A 26,150-nucleotide genomic window follows, 5' to 3' on the forward strand; every position below is an offset into this window, starting at 1 on the left:
ACCGGGTTGAGTGGATCGTGAAGTCCCTAACTTATCAATAGGGGCTGGTTGAGGGATTGTAAGGGCACTGGCTTGTCTGAAAGATGAACAGGTCGAACGGCAGTCGCTGAATGTAATATATATTGTTATCGGTGTGGAATAGCATCTCGCTGCCGACTGGAGCCTCGTGCCAGCCCTGTGCCAGCCTCATACTATCAAGGGCATTGTTGAGGTAATTAGAGGAGATTCTACATAAGCCAGCTCAAACTGAAAACCGGAGCCGTAGATTTTGACAACCCAATCTCAACGGTGCCATCGGCGCTCTTTATGCTCGTGGGAATCGTCTCGCCTTTTCTCTCGAGCACGATCTTGGGTCGTCCTTCGGTGGCAGGGTCAGGCAGCTTGTAGAAGAGCCTTCCAGATCGACTCAGGAACTGCTCAAGCCGGTCCTGTGTGACTTCATCTTCTCCAAGAAGTCCCCTTTCAATTGCCTCTTCAAGTGCTAGAACCACAAGTTGAGTAGCGAAGGGCTGTGTGAACACGCCCGCTGGTACTGCTTGGCGGTTTTGCTTGGACACTAACGGATGCGGTGCGCTATCACTACCGCTGAAGGAGGCAGGCAAGGTCAATAGAGAAAGATCATACTTAAAGGACGCGGGATAACTCACAAGAAGAATTTAGGGTCGCCGCTACACACCGCTTTGATCAGGGCATCTCGGTCTGATGGCTTTTTTGGAATAGGTTTACAGAAAGCCAGAGGATCGGTCTGACTATGATCACCCGTCAGATAGAGGTGATGTGCCGTTATCGTTCCTGCAGTATCCATGGAATTAGGAGAAGAGCAGCTAAAGGAAAGCAAGGTTGGAACGACATGGAAATCAGGTCATCACGATCGGCCGGAGAGAAACGAACCAGCGACTGATGGACCGCAAGCCCGTACGGCATCTAGAGCCGCGGCGGTGGAACAGTGCTGCAACGTGTTATTATAGTATTGTACAGTTGATGATCATGATCTGCTCACCTCGAGGACACATCGAAGACGTGGAAATTTCTGGTGAAGCTTTTTAAGCTCCGGCAGGAAGGCTTCTTCGAGAGAAATATCGTGGCTGGGTAGAGGTCCCGGCCACTCTCCGTGCAAATTAAGTACAAGATCGTGGTATTCCATAGCAGCGAAGACGGGAGAATAGGCGTTCAGAAAATCCGCTGGCACACCTGACTCGGAATTTGTGGTCACGCCTAAAACGTATTAATACTCCAGCATGGAGGAAAGGAGCCTCGTCATTGATGCCTTACCTTGAGGATACATTTTGACTCCCGTGATACCTGCGGCTGCTGCCTCAGCGATTACTTCGGGGGTAATGGAGGGATGAAGCTGGTATCGTTAACCCCGTGGCAACCTCGCAACCACAGAATACCCACGTAGAGTGACATGAGATAATGGACCCTAGGTTCGATGGACCGCAGACGACACCGATATTCTAGAGCTTGGGCTATACCTGTGATGGGCGGTTGTAGGTTTGGCTGTATACCAGTTGAGCTAATGCGAGAGCGAGCCATTCGACCATCTACATACCATGACAAAGACCGTATCCACTCCCCCCTTCAAAATCTGGGGAACCACTAATTCCATGACCTGGAAGCAGGGGAAATCATTTCAGTCTAACCCTATGTTGGTGGCTGGTGAGGACTAACTTGGTCTTGCCGCAAATGAACATGCATATCCGCCGACGGCGGTAATTCTAGACGTCGTACATCTCTTAGCCGCATTTTGGATGGAAATCCAGAGAAGAAATCACCAGGATGATGAGAAGTGTGCAGCTTGAAGCTCTCTGCCTACTTGGTACAGGAGGGATATTACAGGTCTCTCTGGTGAGGGAGTCGGAGTTTTCTGCACTAAACCCCGTTTGGAAACCAGCAAACTGCCCAAGTGGGCAAACGTCTTGGCAGGTGGCTCGGTGGGGACCAAAAGACGTGGTCACGTGGAACTCACGTGACCAGCGCCGCTTTTAACTTTGACTGGCAGGCTAGCCAAGACATGCAAGGACCGTTACGCCAAAAACCCCTGTGTAATTTACCAAACAGTATATCAGGTAGTTGGACAGGTCCCATGGCCCTGTGAGCATCCTTCATGTCCTCCATGGAGTCACATAAACACGACCCGCCTCTTTCTCTGCTCGATGATAGCTTCTGCTCCTGCGCCAGACTAGAATTCCACGCTGGTACGTGGTGTCGGATGTCGCTGACTGATACGCTGGTGTCGAGGATGCCCAGGGCATTTACCAACGCTCTCCTAAGCGAGTCTGCGGAGGGGCCTTAACTGTCCTCAAATCTTGTGGATTTTCTTGAGGCCTGAACGACGGCACACACGTTCGATTCTTCTGCATCAGGCTAACTTCCCGTACGCTGGCTATGCGGAATGGAGGCAGAAGACTCAACATATGCTTTGAGCAGAAGAAGTCACGGGCGTGTACAATGCAGGCGTCAGAAGGTTAAGGTAAAAGGTTCATGGCCTACCTTGGCTATTCTCAGACCTTGGAATAACCACCATTGAAATAGTACGATGAGGGCCATCCAGTTTGTGCTCGCTGCGTGAAGTCTGGCCGAGAATGTGTATATGTGGCACGATACCACTTCCGCAATGAGAGTCCCAGATTCGATGTGTCCGACTACCAACAGCCAATTCATCCAATGCAATCACGAAGCGAAGTTACGTTACAAATGAAAATGATTGTGCTCTCCGCGAAGGTAGAGCAGGGCCGAATGGTGCAGCAGTTCCAACTAGTCCGCTCTCGCTCGGCGACACCAGCCCAAGCGAAACATTACGCCGCACCAGAGTCGCGTGAGCCCGACAGGCTTGCTTTCGCTATGGGAGAGGCACAGAGAACCACTCCTAGGGACTATCAGCTACAGTGTCTGGGGAACTTCATGTCGGAAATTCCATCCCGCATTTGTCACAATCCCGCGCTGGACGCAGCACCGACTTGTCTCTTGGAGAGTCATTCTCGGTTACTCGATACCACCAATTCCTCTTCGTCCTCTCTCTCTTCCCTTGCAAGTCAGGTGCTACCCAGTTCAGAGTGACTGAAGGCCTCACGGGCCTTACAAGAAGTGATCGAGCATCCGGTTCTGGGTATATCGTCCGAGACAGTCTGCACCACCATTCTCATGGCGTACTACGAGGTGAGCCCTCCGAAGCAAATATCCTCAACGGCATTCTAACATCGATATCTTTTCCACGACTAGATGATGATGGCAGAGAAGAGTGGCTGCTTCAGCAGGAAGACTGCGTCCTGCTTCGCCATGGCTGGCAAGATATCCACCTGGAGACGCGCGGGAAGTTCGGATCCGCAATGGTAGACCGATTACTTGTACTGTTCGGCCGCATACCGTCTTTGGTCAGACTGCGAAGCTGGAGGTCCTCTCCACATCTCATTAGCATGGACCAGGTAACAGAATATACAAAGTCGCTGCAACATGGACTTGCCTCCCTCTCCGCTGGGTCTCGGGAGCAGGATGATCCAAAGAACGAGTTCGCCTTCGAATTGGTTCCGTCACAGCACATCGACGAACCGGTATTCCCGACGACATTCCAATTCCAGACCACAGAAGGTGCCGTCTTCCATACCTGGTCCTGGACCGTGTCACTAATAATTGGTGTCTGCATGACCTGTCTCCGCCACAAAGACGATCAGCGGCAGGAACCAGACTTCTCCACCACTGATTCTGCAACACAAAACATTTTGCATATCTTACGAGTACTCAGCTACCTTGAAGCCGCTGGGAGCGCAGTTCCTTCAGTTGCCTCTTATATGCGCCTTCTTTGTCAGCTGTGAGGAGGTCAAGAACTGGATCCTGCGAAAGATCAACTTGCTGGTCAGGGAGTTGCACATTTGCTATACGAGGCAATACCTTGAACTAATATCGACCTCCATACTGGGGAATCTAGGTTGACGAGACTTTCTAATCTGAGGTATAATGATATAGTGGCTGCGATCTTATTTCACTTCCTTCCTAAAAGGTCGGTTTTTTTCATTTTGGTTTTTTTGTTTTTTTCGGGGGGGACGCATTCGTGAAGATTGATGAGATTGCAAATCTTAGTTGACGGAAGCAGGGTTGATATATAGATCAACCATTTCCGTACGCCAAATGATCAGCCACAAAGCAATATCTCCCTCTGACAGCAGCTCCTCTACTTCTATAACCCCCCTTCCCAACCCAGCATGCTGTTGGTGCACCGCTCGAAGTCCTCATTAGTAAAGACCGAGCCACTCCTAGATCGTCTGCAGCTGCACTTGTCTTGCCTAGTTCAAGCCACGTATCAGCGCGCGTTCATTTATATATAGAGTCACGGCGTTTCCCAACTTACATGGACAACTGACGGCTTATCGCCCGGATAACTCGCAATCACCCCCTCCCCGTGTGCCGACAACGAGGTGAACATGTATCTAGACGCGTTCCGATCCTGGGTGATGGGCAAAGGATCAATTCCTACCGCAGTTGTAGGATCCATTTCGTTGTAAGCAAACAGGATGCGCTTCGCCTGGACTAACTCGTCGGGCGTGATGTGGTACTTGGTTTCCACATACTCTTGGGTCGGGGCCACGATGTCGTACAGCGTCTCGCGGGTGTACGGGTCAGTCTCGGTCTGGATGGACGTGGGAACGAAGACGGTCCCGGCGGGGATCTCGTTGGCACTCAACGGGAAGTATTTGCACAGGAGGTAGTTGAATGTTTTTTTACGGGGTAGGGTTGTCGGACTGTGTCGAGTTCCATTCGATGCAGGGATAGGAGGACGGCGGGTAATATGTCATCAGGGTCGCGTTAATGATTTGTGTGGGATCGGTCAGGTGGAGCGTGGTGTTCACTAGCTTCTGTGCGCTGGCTCCCGTTGGGTTTGCGATCGGGTTGTTGTAGCTCCCCTGTGGGATGAGGTATGCTGCAGTATTGATCAATGCCATTATCGTTTGGAGGTCTATGACGGTTTCGGGGACGGAGCACAGATTGAAGTCTTTTGCGATGCTCTGGGTATTGGCTGCTGCGAGGACCCAGTGTCAAGTGACTTCCACAGAAGCGGAACAACCAGAGATACAGGCTTACCGGTTTGAAATCGCTTGTTGAGTACTTCAAAGCGTGCTTCATTTTGTTGGCTGCCGAAGCAGACAAGTCCCTGTAAGTCTGGTTCGCCTGGGTCACTAATTAGCATGTCAATATCACTCCTAGAGTTCTTGTGTTTACCCATTTGAACCATTCGTATCGTTGAGGGTTTTGGTTATTTGATCCAATCGAGCGAAGCGGCGCGGCGAAAGGAATCGCTCCGAAAAAAACATCCGGATGATTCATTTTGAGGACTGTTGTGAGAAATCCGCCATAGGAACCACCCGTGACTATCACCTTGCTGTCCTTCGCCCCAGCGACTGTGTTCTTAATGTGTTGGATAAATTTGACAGCCTCTGACATGACGTTCTCGAGTGTCAATGTCTTGTACCTGTCAATGGGTTGGAGTCATTCAATGGATTGCTGAGACCGAAGAAGCGATGTTCGAGAGTTATAACCAGAGCTCCCAGTTCTGAAGCTCATTCGGGAAGGACAGATTTCTCCTAAGACAAGATTAAGACGCTGTAAATCATTGTGGACAAATCATGGACATACCAGGCAGGCAAAGATGCTGGTCTCGGCTTGTTGGTAGTACAGAATTGGCACCCATGGCTTGAAATGATCGGACACAACCTGATACTGTTGCTGGAAAGTTCCCTAATTGGGCTTTGCATGGTCTATCTGTTGGCTGAAGAACTTGGTCGGAGTCGTGCAATTGGGGCTGAGATTGGCGGCAGCAATGGCGCTCAACGGAAGTGACAATGACACCAGGGACATGATCATGAACCGAGAGATATTGCTGATTCGGCTACCCATATTGAGGGCTGTAATTGGAGTAAAAGCGTGAAAAAGAAACGAGGGCTTGGACCACCTTTCAAATTGTTGCTGTTGAAGAGAAGTTGGAATCGTTGCATGCCGGGCATGATTCTCACATTTTGTATATGGGCATTCACAACGCCAGAGTCTTCTCGGAGCAGGAAACATGATTGGAGAAACAACCCAAAGGAGAGAGGCTCAGCATGCGCTGGTGTCGAGGAATCCACTTCTGGGAGATTGAGATCTTCATGTGTCTTCCAAGGATGTTCAGCCTCAAGATAGAGATGATAGTCGGCTTCCCTGTTTGCAATGGATGGTATCAGAAGACTCGCGGAGCTGAAAAGCTAAGACTAAGATGAAGGACGCTCGAACGACGAATCCCCTCGAAAGAAAAGTGGCGCCGTCTGCAAGCTGTTTTCCTCAATTGCAGTTAAAACAATAGAGGTTACGTTCCATCGGAAAACAGTGGTCTTGCGTCCGTAATCTATACAGTTAGATCTTCCGGAAACAGTAGCTCCCTCGTCGTTATTGAGTCCTCTTCTCCAACCTCAGGTACCGAGTACAACGCAGTCAAATCTATTCCGAATCGAGCAGGGTACCTCACAAGGACGCACTACGCAACACTAAACTGCATCGAGTCATGAAGATCAGCGCGATCCACCGGAAGACTGGCTACATTGGACGCCTTGCTGCGGGCCGGGCCTATGCTCCACTGCGACATGCCCAAAGCCGTTAGCTTACCCATGAATAAATACGAACCATGAACAAACGACCTGGTATTGCCGTCCTTTTGGACCTAGACTGGGATTGCAAAGGGTTTCGGCCCCGAATACAAGTGATTTTGCGGTTCATCCTCACAGTTCTGCGGAACAAGATGGAGCCGCGAGGGGGAAAGTTAGACCCCCCCCTAACCGCTTGAACACTTTCCTCCTTTGGTCCTTGAACGTTATTCAGTGTATGCATTAAACGATCGAGAATCCTCGTGTACCTCATGTGGCCTGATATGCGGCTGACGTGTCTTGATTCCCGGAGAAGATGGGGGTATAATTCAGTATTAGAACCCCAACCGCTGCTCCTCGGCGTAGCACGCTAGCAGGAGAACTTTAAAAGACTCCAAGATCAATAAGCTAAAGGTTCCTTTAGACTACCGGTATCGATGGAGTACACTATTGTGGGGGGGTGAGGACCTCGTACAGGGCGGCAATCACCCTCGTCCCAAAAAGGGGTGAGCTGAATGTCGAAGGACCTTCTCTTGGCGCCAAGGCAGTCTATACGAACACCCACACGGACAAGAGACAAACGGAGTGCTCCTAGAAACGTACTACGAAACACGGTCACTAGTCATGGGTAGCAGAGCGAGGAGAAAAGGCACGTGAAATCACTATCGTTGTAGATACGTTCATAGCGGGGGTGGTGGTATATAATACATACATACATGGGACAAGCCGCGGGAGAGTCGCGCCGCGGTTTACAAGGCGTGACCTCATCTGCTCACCTTTCGTCTTCTCCTCTGCTCCATAGAACTCCATAGATCAACATGACTGTGCAGATACCTGTCCCTTCCCACCTCATCGTGGTCTGCTGCCACGCTATCTACCTGGGCCCGGGGACAGACTCTGCCAACCAAGACGAATCCAACTGGCTGATTGAACCCTTTCAAGCTGGTGAAACGGACACATACATCAGACACATCGAAGCCGGAGTGAAGGAGCTAGCGAGAGGTAGGGAGGATGCAATTCTGGTGTTTAGCGGTGCGGCCACAAAGCCGGACAAGACGCAAACGACCGAAGGGGAAGGTTACTTGGTAAGTCAAATCGGACTCTGTGGTAAATGGTACGAGACGACGCGTACCACAGGTCCCAAAAAAGAAGAATGATTGAAGGTGGGAGGGCTGTTCAAGTGGGCTGACGGGCTAGAACGTTGCTATTGAGCACGACCTCTTCGGTCTGGAGACCTCTCCACCATCACTGAGACAGCGGATCTTCGTCGACCGCTACGCTACAGACTCATATCAAAACATTCTCTGCTCGCTGATCCAGTTCCCTGTCTTCGTTCAACAACTCCGTTCCCGGAACATCTCGGAAGGCGCAACATCATCACCCTCGCGCTCACAGCATACTCTGCCTGTTGCGGCGGCCAAGGAGCAGGAGAGCCGAACCGTTCGAACACCCTTCCCGACCAAGCTCACGATAATCTCCCACTCCTTCAAACGCTCCCGCTTTCTCGAGCTTCACCTCCCCGCCCTCCGCTTCCCGCTTGAATCTACCACGTACATCGGGATCAACCCGCCCTTCAGCCCGACCAAGCTCGAAGAGATCGAGGAGGGTGATCGGCTTCGTGGCTACGGCGCGTGGGAGAAGGACTTGTACGGCACTGGTGAGGGCTTGAGCAGAAAGAGGGAGAAGAGAGGCTGGGATGGCGAGAAGTTCAGAAGCGAGGTCTTGGAGAGGTTTAGCGATGGCAGATTGAGGAGGGATCTGAAAGGTTTGGTGTGTTGGGATGGTGGAAGCGATGGGATGACATTGTGGCAGGGAAGCATCCCATGGGAGTAAGCACGTCGCATTGAGATGTCTGCTTGAGGCAGTTTGATGTAACACGGGATGGTTGGGCAGGGATAGCAGCTTCACATAGAATGACAACCCGATGAACGTGTGCTTGCGGCGGCCGCTGTAGTGGCATGATGGCAGAACACGTCTTCGAAGATAAGGACCTTGCTACAGCCGTAGACGAGTCATCCCCCTTCGTTTTCCATGACACCATGTTCTCATGACATTCACCAAGAATCACACCTGACCGCCCTCAGGGATACGTCTTCTCTCCCGCCATGTCCTGGGTTCCTTCGCGAGCTACCACCCTGATTCAATGCCGTGGCTTGGACTCATGCGTCCAAACATCTATTGCGTTAACAACTGGTGCCCGCCCAAACGCCACTGTTCCTCGCAACATTTCTTCTTAAATGATCCTGTAGAGATCAGAGCCGTCAACCACTACTGGTGGATACAGGTCGCTACCCCAACTGGAAAGGTCCGATGGCGTTGGAGCGCGCAATAGATTCGGAGGAAGTGGGAGAGCAGGGGCTGGAACTGGGGGCGGAACTGGAATCGGCATTGGAGCTGCTGCAACAGGCATGCGAACGTGGGGTGCAGCTACAGCAGGAATTGGGGGTGGAGATGAGCTGAAAATGAACCTGAATAGGGTTTTGGAAGAGCGGCTGGGCGTTGACGGGGCGGCGGCCTCGGAATCTGACCTGGTGGGGGAATTGGATGTGTATGTCGCTGGAGATCTGGAATGGCACCTGGTGCTGGAGAATCACACACCGCCGGATAAGGACCACATGGTTGATATAGCGCATAGCATTGGGCAAGTGATGGACCAGGGATTGGTGCTGAACCTGAACTTGGAACTAGGTTTCCCGGAGGAGGGTATGCGTATGCTGCTCGATATTGCGCTGGAGCTGAAATGCTCGCTGGAAGGAGATTTGCGGTTGAAGTATGACATTCCTGCCATGTCTGATGTGGGACTCCTGGATTTGGTGCAAGATTATACGGGTTTGGCAATGGAATCGGACCGGCCGAAGCGGGAGTGAAGGCCTGGACTGTGGGGTTCAATATGCTCGTCCAAACTTGTCGTTGTGCTGTCCTCTGAGCGGCTTCCGTGTCGCAAGCATATTGAAGAGTATGTATGATTTCGAGGCTGTTGGTAGGTCCCCAGGACTAAGATTGTTCAAGGATTCGTCCAAAAGCTTTGCGTGAGACAATGCGCCACCCAGAATGCAACATATCCTCTCCTCCTCTCTTGCCAGCTGTCGCAGTGCGGGAAAGCCAAGGACCCTCACTCGACTTGAAGCGTTGTACTTCCAAGCGAGCCGTACTTAGACCAGGCTAGTGGAAAGAATTGTTCTCGATTTCAGTGGCTACAGGGGTCGAGACGTCGTACAGACATTTCATGAACTGCTTGTATGTTGCCTCCTGGTCAATAGGAAGCTGAATCCGCGTGTTGGAGAATTTGGCGACGAAGTAGAAGGGTAAGAATGCTGATACGTGAGAAGTCATCTTGGGAGTCTAGCGGAACAGAGTCTGGGCGATATGGAATTTGCAGCGTTGAACGGAAGTTTTCGAATCTTGATGGTTGTGGCCTCTGCTCTGCAGCTGATAATTTATTGACCAGAAGGAATGATATGCTGCAATGGAGTTCCTGGAGTTGTTGAAAGAAATCCATCTTTCGTTGTTGCTGTACAGGAGCAATTTATTTGCTTGATTTGACGGCCATGAAACCTGGGATTTACGGATGTTTGTTTCGATAACTGTGTTAAAAAAAATCCGCGTTTTGAGCGAGATGAGAGGTATTTGCCACCATGGCGTTCAAGCTCCTGATAACCATTATCCTGGTACCATTAGACTGGAAAACCCCTGCAGTGGCCAGGCAGATTTCAGCCTTGTCTTTGTCAGTATCATATTTTGGCCAAAATATTAGTCTCGGAACTCTTCTGTGTCTCGTTCTGATCAAGAACATAGTGTGAGTTGGCATTATTATAGAAGAGCTATGCTTGCTTCGATCAACAATGAATAAAGAACCCACGCAACGAGCGAATGGTGCACTGTCAACAATGGAGAGCAAGACCAATAAGCTTTGCCCACTGTGTCTCACAGATTCACAGCTCATCTCTTTGCGGAAAACTCTTACCCAGTGGGACCAGAACCTCCAATCCGGATCGAACGATGCATTCTATGTCGATGGGCACAACGAGAGGGAAGTTCCGAAGACAAGCGTACTCGATAGATGAGCGCAGGACAAAATGAAATGCCACGCGGCAGAATGAGGCTGTGGTTTCTGAGCCCCTGCTTCTCCTTCTTTGGCAGTTGCCTTACATTCTTTAGTGCCATCAAATAGCCAATTTGAAAATATTCAACCTTTATCAGTGCGCTTGTTCAGTGTGGTTGAGACAGGGTTGACCAAGCTCTTCGCCAGTGGTTGTACTCCGGGCTCACTGGGCATTAAAACCAGTCTATTCCCGAATAGGACTGTATGATCATGTGACAGATTTAGTTCAATTCTGCCCGTTAGGAAGGTAAACAAGGAAGGTTCAGCGATAAAAGTGAGAGACCTGGCTGACATCGGTTTGCGTCGGTCAGCCTTTCCAAATTCCCTCAAATGCACTAAACTCGATTGAAACCTTCGGACTCGAGCTTCAACTCCGGGAAGCGCTGCGTCTCCCATCAAGCGGCGTTTCTGCTCGCTACAATTTCTCAGCACTTTTGCCTTGCCCAAGCTATTTGGTGACTGTATTTCCTTTGCGACTTTTGGTCGCTTCCCTTCATTGACCTCTTCAACTCCTTCTCCATCGACACGGTCTCTGTCAAGATGCTCAAGACTTTGGTACCCAGGACGGGCCGGTCACTCCTCTCAACGAAAGCTCCGCACTTGGGGCCTGCGAACCTCCGGACCGCCCCCAGCTTCCAGATTGTTTCCCAGAACCAGCAAAGAAGGAGGGGTTATGCTTCGGAAGCATCGGACTATGATATTGTGTTCATTGGCGGCGGTGTTGCAGGCTACGTCGGCGCAATAAAAGCTGGTCAATCAGGTCTGAAGGTGCGCATATCCTGCTCTGTGACAGACAAACAATTGAGACCGACTGTTCTGACATCGGGATAGACAGCCTGTATCGAGAAGAGAGGAGCGCTTGGAGGCACATGTCTAAATGTCGGCTGCATTCCCTCAAAATCTCTGCTCAACAACTCACACCTCTATCACCAAATACTTCACGACACCAAGAAGCGAGGGATTGACGTCAATGATGTCCAGCTCAACCTTACCCAGATGATGAAGGCCAAGGACGAATCTGTCCTTGGCTTGACAAAGGGTGTCGAATTCCTGTTCAAGAAAAATAATGTTGACTACATCAAAGGCACGGGATCTTTTGTGGACGAACACACGGTCAAAGTCAATCTGCTCGAGGGCGGTGAGACAGAGGTCAGGGGCAAGAACATCGTCATTGCTACTGGTAGCGAGACAACACCGTTCCCGGGCCTGCAGATCGATGAAAAGAAAGTCATCACTAGCACAGGCGCAATTGCTCTGCAAGAAGTGCCCAAGAAGATGGTGGTAATTGGTGGTGGTATTATTGGCCTGGAAATGGTACTCTAAGCGCACCCGCTCTTAATTGAGACATCCTTTCTAATACGCTTGTAGGCCTCGGTATGGTCCCGCCTCGGCTCCGACGTTACGGTTGTCGAATTCCTTGGGCAAATCGGTGGCCCTGGCATGGACGCGGAAATTGCCAAACAAGCGCAAAAGATCTTAAGCAAGCAAGGTATCAAATTCAAGGTCAATACAAAAGTCACTCAGGGCGACGCCAGCGGTGACGGCGTCAAGATTGAGGTTGAGGCCGCAAAAGGTGGCAAGAACGAATCTCTAGATGCCGACGTCGTGCTTGTGGCCATCGGGCGCCGACCTTATACTGATGGCTTGGGTATTGAGAATATTGGCATCGAGATGGACGAACGCAAACGCGTCGTCATCGACCAAGAATATCGTACCAAGATTCCTCACATCCGATGCATTGGCGATGTCACCTTCGGACCGATGCTCGCACATAAAGCCGAAGAAGAAGGAGTCGCCTGCGTCGAGTACATCACCAAAGGCTATGGTCACGTCAATTATGGCGCCATCCCATCAGTCATGTATACGCATCCCGAAGTTGCGTGGGTGGGCCAAAACGAAGGCGAGCTGAAAGCCGCCGGCGTGAAATACAGAGTAGGCACCTTCCCCTTCACCGCCAACTCGCGTGCCAAAACGAATCTCGACACCGAAGGAATGGTGAAATTCCTCAGCGATGCGGAAACAGATAGGATTTTGGGCATTCATATTATTGGACCGAATGCGGGAGAGATGATTGCCGAAGGCACTTTGGCGCTGGAGTATGGTGCGAGCAGTGAAGACGTGGCGAGGACATGTCATGCGCATCCAACACTGGCCGAGGCATTTAAGGAGGCGGCGATGGCCACATATAGCAAGGCGATCCATTTTTAAGCTGATCAGGCGAGTGGCACGATGCGGCGGGGGAGTTGTGGATGTTGTGCTGAGAGCATTGGCATTATCAGTCTGTCGTTGACGAAGCGTGTCTGGGACAGCAGGCAGGAAATTGGCAGCACAAGCATTGTACTTACCTAGGCATGTAAAAAATTACTCGGATGCCCCGTTGGGACTGACTCCAGTCCGTGACCTTTTTGAAGGCGCCGGTTCGGGATTTCGTCCTCTGATTTTTGGGTTGCCGTCTTACTCTACAAGTATACCGAGCATGTTTCATGGGCTGTGATATGTCACGGCGCAAGATTCCTCCCCGGACCATCAAGACAGATCCAAGACAATACCGAGTCTGGCCAATCCAGCCTCTTGTTGGTAGGGTGAATAGGCCCGGCGACGAACCCCCGTACAACGTACCCACGACAGTCCTCTCGTCCAGCCTCGCGCAGCCTTGCGTGAGAATATGTAGTCTGCTCTTGATTCACTGTCGCCGCCGCGGAATCTCCAAAAAGGAAAGGAACAGGCGTGTGCCCACATCCATGTCTGTGGCCTCATCGATATGTACAGGGTAGTCGTGTCCATATAGAGTACGGAGTACGAGGTAATACTTTGTAGTCTAATCTAGTCTAGACTCACAGTCGTTTCATGAGGCGGTTGTTGGTCGCTCCACCTATACACACCAGACATATATATGACCAGTTCTTTTCCCATTCCCCGGCTGGTCCTTTTGCCGTGTGTGTTTGTCGAGTACTCCCAAGCGAGGTGTCACACGCAGGTTGCCAGGGTACATAATGACAGGAGCGAGATAGGAACCCGTGTGCACTTCTACTTGTAGGAGGCACCAGAGCCACCGTGCTAACCCAATGCGCTATTTCACTGAGAGCCCTGCATGTTGCTGGTGAGCGATTTATGTGCGAGGTGCTGGATATAATTTGCATTTCTCGTTCATTATTGCTACCTAATAGCTACTTCTTGACGTAGTATCTTGCCGTCACAATCAATCATGCAGCGCATAATAAACCATGTGCTGTATCATACACATTAAGAGCAGTTCGACCCGTGGGGATCGTCTGCATTATCCAGATCTTGCACACATTCAATTCATAGCAAGCATTCCATTTCTCGCATTGTTCTTTGGGGTTTTCGGCTTTTCTCTTATCTTCTTCTTGATGATTGGCATCTTTGGTGTCGAAGCGCCGTGCAGGCTGCCAGGCATGCAAATGCAATTGTTCTAGAGGGAGTGACAGAGGGTAATTTCCAACGCCGATGGTGGCTGGATCAAAAGTTGCAAATCGTAATACGCCGGGTATTGTCTTCCAGATTAGACCAGCTTCGCTGTAGACCGACTTGCCGCGGTTGATCCTTTTAGGGTTATCGTATACGTGTGGCTCGCAAGGTGTATTATCATGGGAGGATCAGACTTTGAAGTTGTTAGCCGATAACTCCTCAAGAGACCGGGGAATGTCTCCAAGCATACGTGATGCAGAGTCCGAGAAGCAGGAAAGAGCTTCTTGTTATTGTCCGTTTCCCAAGCTTCTGCTTCACAATTTTACACCTGAGACATGGCTGGGCGCGCACCTCTAGAGCGAACAGGACCCCTCAGGTTGACACCACCGCTGCGAGCATCAAGAATGGAGAAGAACAAGCTAACCATCCAGGTTGCCCATGCGAACCATAGGAAGGCCGTGGCTGCCTGCTCCTCCCGGCATCGCCCCTCCCTGTCGTGGGCGCCGTTCGTGAGGTGGTTGTGGAGGGTATATGTCTGTAGCAATTAGTTAGTCAATGTCTCCATCAAGAGGAAGCGCACGCGCAAAGGAGAAGGAACCGTACATTGTTACTACAGGAATGCACCTCGAGCTCGGCAGCCATGGCAACAGCGGCGCAGAAGAGGAAAATGCAGTTGAGCAGATCGACAATAACCGGGAAAATGGGATGGCCCATAAAAGAGTCGTTGAAGGCGACCAGTATAAGGTAAAATAGCGAGAGCATGGCGAATGCCGCTACAAACATATCGTAATTGATCAAAGCGGGGTTGCCGGCGAAAGCCATGGCAATGACGTTGCCGATGAGCCCCATGATGATGAGTATGAAGACGAACTGCGCGAGGACTCTGGTTAGATGCTGCCGGCTGCAGACAGAGTGCGAGCGTGCTTGAGGAGCTTACCTCGATGGATCGGAGGATGAGGTTCACGGTTCGGGACACCATCTTGACGGCTTGATTGAGACCCGGTGGGAGCGATACAGAAGCTTGGAAGTGGTTGGAGGTGGTATTGTATCGGGAGTACTCGTGGAAAGGGTGCAGGTAAAGGTAATAGGTGAGAAGCTGGGAGACAAACCGTATGATGGAGGGAGAGTTGTGTGTAAGTACAAGTAGAAGCTGTCAGTCAAGGTGGAGAGCAACGGAACGGAGTGGAAGGTGGAATGATGATGCACTGGGCAGATGGAGCTAACTTTTGCTGAGTGACGCTGGTGACGCTTGCAGGAGCTCTTATGAGGAGCAGGTGCCGGGGGCGTTGGAGGGGAACCTGGGCGTCTACCAAGTACATACCAAGCACCTAAGCTTGCTTGGTGGACAGTGACGCGGCGAGTCTGGGTGGCCGTGTTGACCTTTTGGTGGCCTGGGCTTTGCCAACGACGTCACTGGCTAGTGGGAGGTCCCGGGAGTGACGCCAACTGCAAAAAGCTTAGCAGCAAGCGGCACCATGGGCAACTTGGTCCGGGCTTGATAGGCTCATTAGGCTCGATTTCCAGGCAGCTCGGTGGCAGCCTTGGTTGGCTTCTGGCGCCAGGAACAAACACCCACCCGGATCTTTCGGACCTCGTACGAGGCGCTCGGCACATGCTCGATGGGCATCCTGTTCAGGCGCCCAAAAACACCATCGTGTCACTGTGGCGACGTCTATCATAGCCAATGGGACAGAAGGTTCATCCTGCACATTCCGCCCTCGCCATAGGCTCACAACGAATTGTCTCATTCTATCCCTTGTTGCAGCAGTTTCGGCAATGTTTGGCTGTCAGAGCAACCTTGGTGACCTTGGTGACCTGTTTCATCCTCAGCTTTCTGCCATGGCAACGCGACCAGTGCCTCTCACTGATTCTCTGGTGACAGATCACGTGAAATGCGCGACTCTGCCTCCGAAAGAACCAGCGAACCGCTCGTTTGCTGCCCTGCAACTTCTTTTGCATGTCCAAGTACTGGGTACCGAGTACGGATTGTGCTGCTCGGGCAACCGCATGTGCTGACTTCCAAACACCTCTGTCGTCACAGAAACAACTCGAAACAACACGTCCAAGTCAATCAGGCTGCTGACTTTTACCCGCCCACCAACCAATCCAGCCTCGCCTAATTCATCTGATATACTTGTTATGTACGGTACATACAGTAGGTAGCGTTCCAAGGGCAAGGCGGTTATCCGGTTCACTTTTTACCGAGGTCATGCATGAATGCATCGGTCAAAGAACATGTGATTGTCTTGACACCACCCGTCAAAACACCCATATACCTCCTGATCTACAGCTTTTCGAATGTCGGCGTCCTCTTCTGTAGTCCGCTGAGCATGGCTCTTTGAACATCAGTGCTCTGTATCATGGCCGCATTCCACACGGCGGTGTAGTTGAGATTGTCCTCGACGGTCCTTCCCCACGCCGCATCGAGGATGTTCTTGGTGCCCTGTACGGCCACAGGACTCTTGCTCGAGAGGTATTTTGCGTACTTGACCCCTTCTTGAATGAGCTCAGCCTTTCCCCCGTTCACCACTTGGCTCACAAAGTTGTTCTTGAGCGCTTCCTCTGCGGAAAACGGTCGTGCACTGAGACATACGTCTTTCACCCAACTGGTCACACCCCCCACGACTTTGGGCAATCGGCTAAGAGTCCCCACGTCTGCCGCCAACCCAATGTCAACTTCCTTGACGCAAAATCTCGTGTCGCTGGTACAAAACCTCAAATCGCATGCCGATGACAGGTCGATCCCAAGCCCATAAGTGTACCCATGCAACAGCGCAATCACTGGCTTCTCACAGCGAGCGACGGCTGAGATGACTTCCTGTAGCTCAAATATATGCCGCCGTAGCACCGTCGCCTTCCGTGAGGGATCCGGAAAATTCGATGAGAGAGGATTGTCAGCTTTGGCTGCTTGCTCCACATCCAAGCCTGAAGGACACCTCAGCTCAGATTACTCGTTGCTCCTTAGAGATTTCCATCACCCACCTGCAGTAAACGCTCGGTCTCCGGCGCCAGAGAGCAAGATACAACGGACTTCGGGATCGTGGGACAACAATTCGAAGATGCCCTTTAACTCGAACCACATGGGTGCGAAGAAAGCATTGAGCTTTTCTGGGCGGTTGATCTCGACCTGCACCACATATTGCGCCGGAACCGTAACACTAAAAAACTTGAACTTGGGAAAGCTGCTCAGCGCCATGATATCGGATAGGAGACAGCGTTATGGGCAGACCTCTCTCCCACCTTTAGGTGTGACTTGATCGGTAGGCAGGACTCAGAGGATTGGAGAAGAGGGCAACAGAGCAGCGGTGGTGACATTAAGTACTGAGTAAAGAAAGTTTTCTGGCCCATCAACGGTGCTTGTCAGAGGTCTGGTCTGTGTGTAGCTGTCTCTCTCATCCGTGGCTCACATTCAACACTCACTTTGCCTCGGCTCGGACAAGCAACAGCAGAGGGTGGCAACTGTCACGTGGTACACGTGCGAGGCCGAGGTCTTCTTCGATTCTCAATCTTCGGTCGTCAATCGATGTCCAGCCTCAGCCTTCTTTCCACACCATATCCGTTTCCTTGTTCAACATGGCTGTCCAACACCTTTCAGCTGGGCTGGTCGGAATATGTCAGGGCGTGAAAGGACTCGGCCGTCTCTTGCTCGCTAAACATCTGGCTTGCGCACCTCCTGTCTGCTTTTTCCTATCTGCCTTCACTCCCCCTCGTAATCGATGGCCCTAGACCAACACAGAAGACTTGCTGGAGGCTGAATCTTTCTTCGGCTCCGCTACTCCTGTCCTACCTATAGACCGGGCAAAGTCCAAGTCGAACCACTATGAGACCCAACGGACTCACTCACTCAGCTTCATGTCGACGCACATCAACAACAACTGTTCAAGTTTATGCCCCAGATGCGCCGCGGGTGTCGTCAGCGGTAGTGTTATGATTGCAATCAACGTACGGCAGTGGCTCTTGTCGTCTTCCTGTCAGTTCGTGGTTCAAATAAAGCTTCAAATTGCATAGTCAGTCGTCCAAGTGGCATCTGACAATGCATCTTTCCTTGACTAAGGTGTTTAAAGACCACCAGTTGGGGTATTGATGGCCTTTATTACAATTTATCCTCTCTTTTTGGCCCAGAGGCTTTTGGACGCTTATTTTTACAGCCAGTTTCGGATGGAATGGACACGCCTTCGTCACATGAGTCTGACCATCGCTTGATTCTGAAGTGGCTCGTGGTTGACTCTGGCAACAAATCTGCTTCATTGATCCCTTTTGGTCGAAAGATCTTTGGTCACCTCGACTTTCATGCCCAGGTTATATCCTGCTCCTGCGCAAATCCGCCACGATGCAAATTCACAGCAGAGAGCGGATGCTGCCCATTTTCCGCAGGCAGTGCATTATTGGGAGCCTTGGCTAATGAGAAGGTGGGTTCCCGACAACGGAGTGCTGGCTTTCAACCTTGGGCTGTCTTCGTTGTCATCAGATACGCCCAGTCTCCTCGGTCGATTCCTGCTTGGGAAAGAGACCGGTCTCGCCTCTATGTCTGCCTTCCCTCCTTCCTCCCAGAGCCAGAAATGTACCTTGACCCGCAGACTAAGTATTTTGCAGGTACGGAGGTAGTACTTCTAAGATTACCGTCAAATCTTGCTCTGCTCTACAAAAGCCATGCTCGCTTACACTGCCGTCATTGGCCGTCGGTGGGTTCGTCGACCTGCCATGGGACGTGCCATTGACGGCTAGAAGCGGCCGAATCGGCTTTCTTTCGAAACTATCATACGCCTCGGCCAGCTCCTTCAAACAGTGCCTCACCACCAAAGCCCGCTTGGAATTTACACAGATATTTCCTCCTCAGCCTGCAACAATTCAAGATGGTGTCGACCGCCATGCACGAAGCTCAATACGGTCAGGCTAGTCGGAAAGTTGAAGTTTCGAACGTGACACGAACGAGTCTTGCTTAGCGAGGCGACTCCAATCCTATTCTCTAAGCTCGCCGATCTCCCCCCTCAACCAACTCAAGTGACCCTTTCGTACTGCTACACGAAGCCAGTAATACTGCTTCGGGAATGTACCAATCTTTCTTGCTACTTTCTCTAAAGAAGGCCCCTTCTCGTGCCACTTCGACATTGTCGTCGAATGGTCAGCAGAATGTTCACGCGGTTGTGACGGGTCGAATATTTCTCAACAAGACAAGTTTCTGTTTCCCACTATTTCATCGACCTTCCATCACTCCACAGAGAAGCCCAGAGAAGCCATGGACGCATTTTTCTGTGGCCGAGCAACTTGGCGCCGTCATCGGCGAACGTGTGACTTTACCTTTCCTATGGCACGTGGGAGCTGACGCCATCCTGTCATGTTCACATCTCTTGTCGCAAGCAAGCAACTTTGGCACCGACTTCTCGAACTGGCACTCATCTTTACTGAAAGAGTCCTAACCTCTAGTTTCCCAAGCGACTTCTCACCAGGGTTACCTTGCACTGCAACGTCACGCTGGTGAGACTATTTGCCTCGAAACGTACCTCCTTCAGCAGATATGAAAATCACCATTTTACAGTCCTCGCCTCATGCGATCGGCTGTTGTTCCCACAGTTTACCGGTTCCGGTGTTACGGGATGGGAAGTCGTACCGCCCTTGTTCCGGCCTTGAGGCGGACACCTGATCAAGCGGAAGATGGGAGGCGGAGTCTACCCAGCGTTCCGTCACAGTAGTACAGAAGATACGAACACTTCGACTTGCCTCTCCTATCTGTATTTGGCACGGTGCTTGGAGCTGCCGGAAAGGTCCTAGATGCAAGGCTCAAGATTGCATATAAAACGGGCTCGCCGTGCCTCGAACCATCTCGCTCAACTCCTCCTCCGGTTCTTTTCAAAACGTTCGACATTGTCAGTCACTGCTAGCCGCATGCGCTGACCCTACACTAAGAATCTTACCGCTATTCCGACTTTCCTATTAACAACAAACATCTCCTCAATCTCATCATGTGCGATCATCCCAAGGTCTGGAACACCTGCCGTACTTGCGCAGGACACCCTCCCCGGTATGCGTCTTTTAGACGTCCCCAACGTGGCCTCAATACCTAGGCAACCTCGACAAGCATGTGTCACGTCTGGGAGCTGACATTCGTTGTAGCGGGGCCCAATGCAAAACTTGCAACGGATTCGGTCACGTCCAAGCCCCTTGCCCCAGATGCTCGTCATCAGGCCGCAGGGTTGAAGACGACACTGCGCGGTCCAGGGGCCACAACAGACAAAATGTGGTGCATGGTCGGGATGATGGTCAAAGGGTGTCAAGAACTTGATGTTAAAGTTTGAAGTGTCCGCGCTATATGTCTGAAAGGTTTAGATGTATTCCCGATCGATTTGAAAACCTTCAACAGGAATCTTGTGGGCGGGATAAACTTACGACTACAATGCAACCTCATGCTTTCGGAAGATGCCAAAGCCACTTTTCCCATTGACTGCTCTGTACCCTGCTTAAGAACCTCAATACCCGGTATGATCACAGCACGTAAAGAGTTCGGGCTCTAGCTGGAACACTCACCAGAACGCGAACTTAGCCGCCCAGTCGCGCACAACCCGTTGCCGCGTCTCTGTCTCTGCTGTCCTATTCGACCTGCGAGGTACATTTCCTTGACGCATTGCGACGTACGAATCATGTTCACCGGGGAACTCTCATCTGGCATGAGTGGGGCTCGGATGTCGTCCTGTCGCCCCTTTTTTGGGTAGTTCTGTGTTACGCCTCCCTTGCTCAGACTCGTTGGTTCTTATGCGATAGAAGATACAACTGATGCTGTGTTTATGCCTCGAACTCTATGAGGGTCGGAATACAAGTTCCCGGACCGGCTCCGTGAAAGAGACCAATCTGACGAGGTGTGATGTGGCTTTCTTGTGGCTGTCGTGCGACTATTGATTCTGGCGGTGGTCGATCTCTAGCGAACCTGTCACTCGACCATGCGATTGGCAGAAGCTTCCATTGGCAGTGTCTGTCTAATGTGCGCACAGCCCACTTAAAATGGCGTTGTTACAGCTGACAAGGCTGACCTTGCTTCATGTGTGCCTTGCTTTAGCCTCTTCCAAATACCGTAAACCGGCTTCCAATTTCAGAGCATGAAACGAGATCGACCGGACAGACTCGAAAAGGAGTGTCTGAATATAGGATATGAAAAGATTTGCGGAAGACGCACAGAAATAGACGCCTTGGAAGCCAGTTGTACAGATCTGATCCGTCACTTAGTCTCCCCGACCGGCCATTCGATTGCAACGTCATATGGGAAACTTCATGCGCAAATGCACTTTTGGTGGGGGGGCCACCGCCTTTCATGCCTGTTGTCACGAGCATGACGTCGAGCCCGGCTTACTCGTTATGGTTGCATCTCAGCAGCATTGTTGCCCTATCGCCGAACACCACAAGGTCAAATCATACGACTAGACCAACATAATTCCTCGACACGCAAGGACTTACTCAAGAAGGTGGTCTCCTACCAACTACTAAGCTGGTGATCTCCACGTTATTGGCGGACACACAGCCCGACTCGCGCGCCGACGCTTCCTTGTATCTCAACTGGGCAGGAAGATGAAGTGCGTTCCTGAAACGAACCCTTCGAACAACCTGGTGTAACCGAGGGTCCGCCTCGCTGAGATTGGAGTGTCCCGCCTTCTCGAAATATAAAGGAGGTACGCATATCTGTCATCATCAATTGTAGCATCTACCTGATTTTAAGTATTTGCAGAGCAAGGACACTCGAATTCCGAGATTGCGTCTGGTACAGTCTCTCTCTTCTTGGAGAAGAAGCGATGACGTGGCGTATTTGTACACCATGTCCCTTTACTAATTCATTTTCTGTGCGCGTGACATCGAAGGAAAACCTATGGACAAGGGTTGGAGAAGTGATCTCCGGTCGTCGTCCTAGGCTCATTTCTACGCCAACGACGTCCTCAAGTCCACTTCTGTGGTCTTGTCAAACCGGGGAAGCGGGACGATCAGCCAGCCAGGTCTTGCCAGCATTTGAATTGAGGGCGTCGTGGTGTTGATCAACATCAACCAGCTACCTTTCCCAGCCACGACAGCGGAGAGAAGGATAGGATGGGCCAACGACACCCCTGGGAGCCCTTCTGAATTGCGGATGTTACTCCCTGAGCAGAGACATCGATAACCTGTACCGCCTCTGAGTCTAAATTTCGTCCTGACGAAATTACGCGCGCGAAAAGTTCGAAATGGAGTCATGGTTGGAATATCTTTCATGCGGCACTGATGCACCTTCCAAGTATTCTGACAAAGAGCCAGATTATTGCCGCGGATTTTGAGCTTTAGCAGAGTTACCATTGAACTAGAAACTCCAGCTACCACTTTCTCGATTCAGAACGACAAGCCCTGAGCCAAATAGTTGCGGTCGCCTTTGCCTTCTACGAAGCTGCCGACTCCATCAATATTCGGAATCGCTTGCTCTACTGTATCTACCAAACTTTGTATCTTCTTTTCATTCTCCAGTATAACGGGTTCGCCTCAATGTACAGATACGGTGAAAAGGCAGCGGTCCTGGAAGGACTTGTTCACCAAATCGTATAGCCACCTCTTTTGCATTACAAACGGGCACGACGATATCTCAGATATCCAGCTCTAGATGTCCTTCCAGGCTCTAGGGCTGTCCACAGTGGGAATGCACAGCCTATCCACAACATTACTGCTAAATTGTCGATGTCTAGTGCTTGGAGAAGTGGGGGGACCGGCCGCAAATAGCGAGATCGTTCTCGTTCCTGTGGTTGGTCTCTTGTCAATTCGAAGATCCCTTACAGAGACAAGGTAAGAGTATTACGCTGATGCACTGTTCCATCCTTTTAGCTATGTGCCATGTGCGAGCGGTATGGGTTTGATTCCAAGAGTGTACTCCGTATATGTAGCTTGTCCTTCAGATGCAAGGCTGCGAATTCCTGGAAACCCCTGAGTCTCGCTCCGGCAGTGACCGAGCAATCAGCGTTTCGGCTCGTTGCGACACGGGTGGAGACGATCGCCCCGTCTAATATATACCAATTGGTGGTCTACACCCATGTTTATACAGCCGATATCGGTAGGCGCAATAGGCGGTGTCGGCCAGGATCCCCAGAGAGGGCGTCATTCCCCAACCATCGAGGTTGCCCTCAAAGCTGCTTACGCAACTTAATTCTTTCATCCTCTCTCTTGTCTCGCAATCCCTCCGCTTGAGGCTGGTGTGTGAGTGAGAGTGTGTGGTGTTTGTATAACACCCGAAAAGCCAAGGCCGCCCCGAGGTCATGTCTGTCATCCTCCGGCCCCTGAAATGGTTCTATCATGAATTCGGAATCGTCTCCATCCACGAGACTGGGAGAAATGCGTGGCTCATTATCCTGGCACGGTCGTGCCGGATGTTTGCTTATGGTACCAATTCGCTAATATTGGGTAAGTTTTCAAGACATTGGTTAGAAAATGTCTCGCGCCTTGTGGCTTGCGAATGTGTGTACATGCTTCCCTACGTCCACAGGTAACGTTAGAGGGTGACCGTGTGCATATATCCAAGTCCGGGCCGAGCCATAACTGTTCCTCCAACATACCCTGTTTTCTCACGGGGTTGTTTTCCACAGCTATCTTCTTCTCGGCCTTGAACTACTCCGACCACCAAATCGGCATCTTCATGACCCTCACTTTACTCGGCGATGTGTTCCTGGGTACCTTCTTGACATTGATCGCTGATCGGGTGGGTCGCCGCCGCGTGTTAATGGCCGGGTCGGTCCTCATGATTCTGAGCGGGTGCGTGTTTGCAGTATTCGAGAATTTCTGGATCTTGCTGGGCGCGGCTATCTTAGGGGTGATAAGTGTCACGGGAGGAGACTTCGGCCCGTTTAGGAGTATAGAGGAGTGAGTTTTGCGTCTCCTTGTCCGGCACATGGGATTCAATGTCCTCTGTGGCAATGATATGTTGGAAGATCCGGAAAAGCTGACGCTAACGCGCTTCAATCTATCCAGGTCTGTCCTGTCACAGCTAACAACACCCTCGAACCGAGCGGATGTTCTAGCTTGGTATGTCACGACGTCGACGCTTGGTTCGAGTATCGGCAGTGAGACTTCGGGGCGGATCATTCATTTCCTGCAAGCACGCCCGGGATGGACAGAGGTTGAGGCCTACCACGCCCTGTTCTGGATCTATGCGGTCATGGGTATCGTGAATGTTTTGCTTGTCGTCCTGTTGACGGAAGCTTGCGAGTTGAAACCGGATGGTAAGGGGGACGAGGTATACGCGAGCGTTCCGCAGGAAGATCGAGATGAAGAAAGCGAGCATGACGTCGAGCATTCAAGACCGAATGGGATCGGCGTGAACGATATCGAAGCAGCAACAAGAGCAACATCATCATCAACTACACCAGCACTACAATACCAATCCCACTCGCACTCCCACCCCCCAACGCCGTCCTCAGAACGGTGGACATCAAGGACCAAATCCTGGCTCTCGAGCGTTTTTGCCGAGATCTCCAAACCGACGCGGCGGACCATGTACAAGCTGTGGTTCCTGCTGGCGATCGATTCGCTCGCGGACGGGATGGTGCCGTACTCGCTGACAAACTACTACATGGACATCAAGTTCCACCCGACCAAGTCGACGCTCGGCGATGTGACGTCGCTGTCGTACTTTTTGGGGGCCGTGGGGGCCGTCTTCGCGGGCCCCCTGGCACGCAAGATCGGCCTGATCAACACCATGGTGTTCACGCACGTGCCCTCGAGCGCCGCCGTGCTCTTCTTCCCCTTCCCTCCTTACCTCTGGCTCACCGCGGGCCTGCTGCTGCTGCGCACCGCGCTGAACAACATGGACCAGGCGCCGCGCTCGGCCTTCATCGCCGCCGTCGTGCGCCCCGAGGAAAGGACGGCCGTCATGGGCATCACGAGCATGTTGCGCAACCTGGCCGCCATGACGGGGCCGAGCGTCACGGGCGTTCTGGCCGAGGGGGACCGCTTCGGCGTGGCCTTTGTCGCCGCGGGGGTTTGTCGTCTGGTCTACGATTTCGGCTTGTACGCTCTGTTCGTCAACGTCCAGCTGGAAGGGTACGAGAGGAAGCCGAAGAATAATTCTGGATCCGACGAAGAGATTGTGGAAAGGGAAAGGACACCACGATTGGCGAATGGCGTGGTAGTGCCCGTGAGCGCTCGCGGGCACGGACACGACGAGGTCGTTGAGCTAGCGAGTCTCGCGGACTCAGAGGATTCCGAACAGGACCATCAGCATAGCCGTGAGGACATTGACAAACGCGGGAACGGGAATATCAACAACCACGCGAAACACGCGGACGCCAAAGAGGCCGACTCGACGATAACGATGACGAATCGCGTCGCCCTCCAGGTCCCCTCCTCAGACGACGCTGGGCTCGACCGCGTGCGGAGTCGGAGTCCCCACCGCTCGACAGCTCTCGACTGAAAGTCGTCATGTAGACGGGCATGCAGACAGAAAGACAGAAAGGCAGAAAGGCAGACAGATCTCTGGGATTGGATAACAATACGGATATGAGTATCCACGTCACGAGGTATATAAATCTATATGATCATATGTATTTTTGTTTTTGTTTTTTTGAAGAAACGAATCAAAACGAGACGAAACAGGAAGGGAGGGCAGACGCAAGGGGAAGGGGAAGGGAAAGGACTAGGGATGGCCCAAGGGAAAAGAAAAGCAAACTGATCAATGTCTATAATAATATGTTACGATCGGCCGGTCTATCCACACAAGCAAGTCAAGGAGCACCGTCTCGGGCCACAACTAGTCTAGCAGCACAAATGGAAGCTGCAACAGAGTTATTCACTTGTTCATTTCCACTTATATACGGATTTTCAAACTCTCGATTCCCAAACAGAGCACCCTCCGCCGGTAGGCAAAGCGGAGGCTCGGCTGGAAGGGTAGGCAAGGCCGTCGGGAGAAGAATCACCCTCAAAAAATGACTCGCTCTGCAGGAATATCGCGCCTGTGTTTGTAGGCGATGAATCCGTAGGTATAGACCTTAGGACTTGTCGCCCTGCGCTGATGCACCGAGGAACAT

At 51.6% G+C, this 26,150-nt stretch overlaps 9 protein-coding genes across 9 annotated transcripts; 5 read left to right on the top strand and 4 right to left on the bottom strand.

The window, feature by feature from the left end:
- Positions 1 to 227: 227 nt before the first annotated feature.
- Positions 228 to 1,609, bottom strand: Z519_10344 (dihydroorotase, homodimeric type; the record flags this gene model as incomplete). The annotated part of the gene is made up of 7 exons (XM_016768061.1): positions 228 to 585; positions 648 to 792; positions 892 to 949; positions 1,001 to 1,215; positions 1,273 to 1,351; positions 1,399 to 1,500; positions 1,553 to 1,609. 7 exons carry the CDS (start codon positions 1,607 to 1,609, stop codon positions 228 to 230), a joined length of 1,014 nt encoding a protein of 337 aa, XP_016615529.1.
- A 1,094-nt stretch (positions 1,610 to 2,703) lies between these two features.
- Z519_10345 (uncharacterized protein) lies at positions 2,704 to 3,812 on the top strand (the record flags this gene model as incomplete). The annotated part of the gene is made up of 2 exons (XM_016768062.1): positions 2,704 to 2,906; positions 3,056 to 3,812. 2 exons carry the CDS (start codon positions 2,704 to 2,706, stop codon positions 3,810 to 3,812), a joined length of 960 nt encoding a protein of 319 aa, XP_016615530.1.
- A 438-nt stretch (positions 3,813 to 4,250) lies between these two features.
- On the bottom strand, positions 4,251 to 5,436 carry Z519_10346 (uncharacterized protein; the record flags this gene model as incomplete). The annotated part of the gene is made up of 5 exons (XM_016768063.1): positions 4,251 to 4,280; positions 4,346 to 4,673; positions 4,720 to 5,000; positions 5,077 to 5,163; positions 5,215 to 5,436. 5 exons carry the CDS (start codon positions 5,434 to 5,436, stop codon positions 4,251 to 4,253), a joined length of 948 nt encoding a protein of 315 aa, XP_016615531.1.
- Positions 5,437 to 7,426: 1,990 nt separating this feature from the next.
- On the top strand, positions 7,427 to 8,441 carry Z519_10347 (uncharacterized protein; the record flags this gene model as incomplete). The annotated part of the gene is made up of 2 exons (XM_016768064.1): positions 7,427 to 7,693; positions 7,806 to 8,441. 2 exons carry the CDS (start codon positions 7,427 to 7,429, stop codon positions 8,439 to 8,441), a joined length of 903 nt encoding a protein of 300 aa, XP_016615532.1.
- Positions 8,442 to 9,016: 575 nt separating this feature from the next.
- Z519_10348 (uncharacterized protein) lies at positions 9,017 to 9,475 on the top strand (the record flags this gene model as incomplete). Its single annotated transcript, XM_016768065.1, has 1 exon — positions 9,017 to 9,475. One exon carries the CDS (start codon positions 9,017 to 9,019, stop codon positions 9,473 to 9,475), a length of 459 nt encoding a protein of 152 aa, XP_016615533.1.
- Positions 9,476 to 11,250: 1,775 nt separating this feature from the next.
- Positions 11,251 to 12,918, top strand: Z519_10349 (dihydrolipoyl dehydrogenase; the record flags this gene model as incomplete). Its single annotated transcript, XM_016768066.1, has 3 exons — positions 11,251 to 11,478; positions 11,542 to 12,024; positions 12,079 to 12,918. The coding sequence occupies 3 exons, from the start codon at positions 11,251 to 11,253 to the stop codon at positions 12,916 to 12,918; spliced, it is 1,551 nt and encodes a 516-aa protein (XP_016615534.1).
- A 1,543-nt stretch (positions 12,919 to 14,461) lies between these two features.
- Positions 14,462 to 15,118, bottom strand: Z519_10350 (uncharacterized protein; the record flags this gene model as incomplete). The annotated part of the gene is made up of 3 exons (XM_016768067.1): positions 14,462 to 14,674; positions 14,743 to 15,009; positions 15,077 to 15,118. The coding sequence occupies 3 exons, from the start codon at positions 15,116 to 15,118 to the stop codon at positions 14,462 to 14,464; spliced, it is 522 nt and encodes a 173-aa protein (XP_016615535.1).
- A 1,305-nt stretch (positions 15,119 to 16,423) lies between these two features.
- Z519_10351 (uncharacterized protein) lies at positions 16,424 to 17,335 on the bottom strand (the record flags this gene model as incomplete). The annotated part of the gene is made up of 2 exons (XM_016768068.1): positions 16,424 to 17,064; positions 17,122 to 17,335. The coding sequence occupies 2 exons, from the start codon at positions 17,333 to 17,335 to the stop codon at positions 16,424 to 16,426; spliced, it is 855 nt and encodes a 284-aa protein (XP_016615536.1).
- A 6,052-nt stretch (positions 17,336 to 23,387) lies between these two features.
- Z519_10352 (uncharacterized protein) lies at positions 23,388 to 25,537 on the top strand (the record flags this gene model as incomplete). The annotated part of the gene is made up of 3 exons (XM_016768069.1): positions 23,388 to 23,532; positions 23,715 to 23,988; positions 24,097 to 25,537. The coding sequence occupies 3 exons, from the start codon at positions 23,388 to 23,390 to the stop codon at positions 25,535 to 25,537; spliced, it is 1,860 nt and encodes a 619-aa protein (XP_016615537.1).
- Positions 25,538 to 26,150: the final 613 nt, after the last annotated feature.

The sequence above is a fragment of the Cladophialophora bantiana genome (assembly GCF_000835475.1).
Source record: "Cladophialophora bantiana CBS 173.52 unplaced genomic scaffold supercont1.18, whole genome shotgun sequence".
NCBI classification, from domain to species: Eukaryota; Fungi; Ascomycota; class Eurotiomycetes; order Chaetothyriales; family Herpotrichiellaceae; genus Cladophialophora; species Cladophialophora bantiana.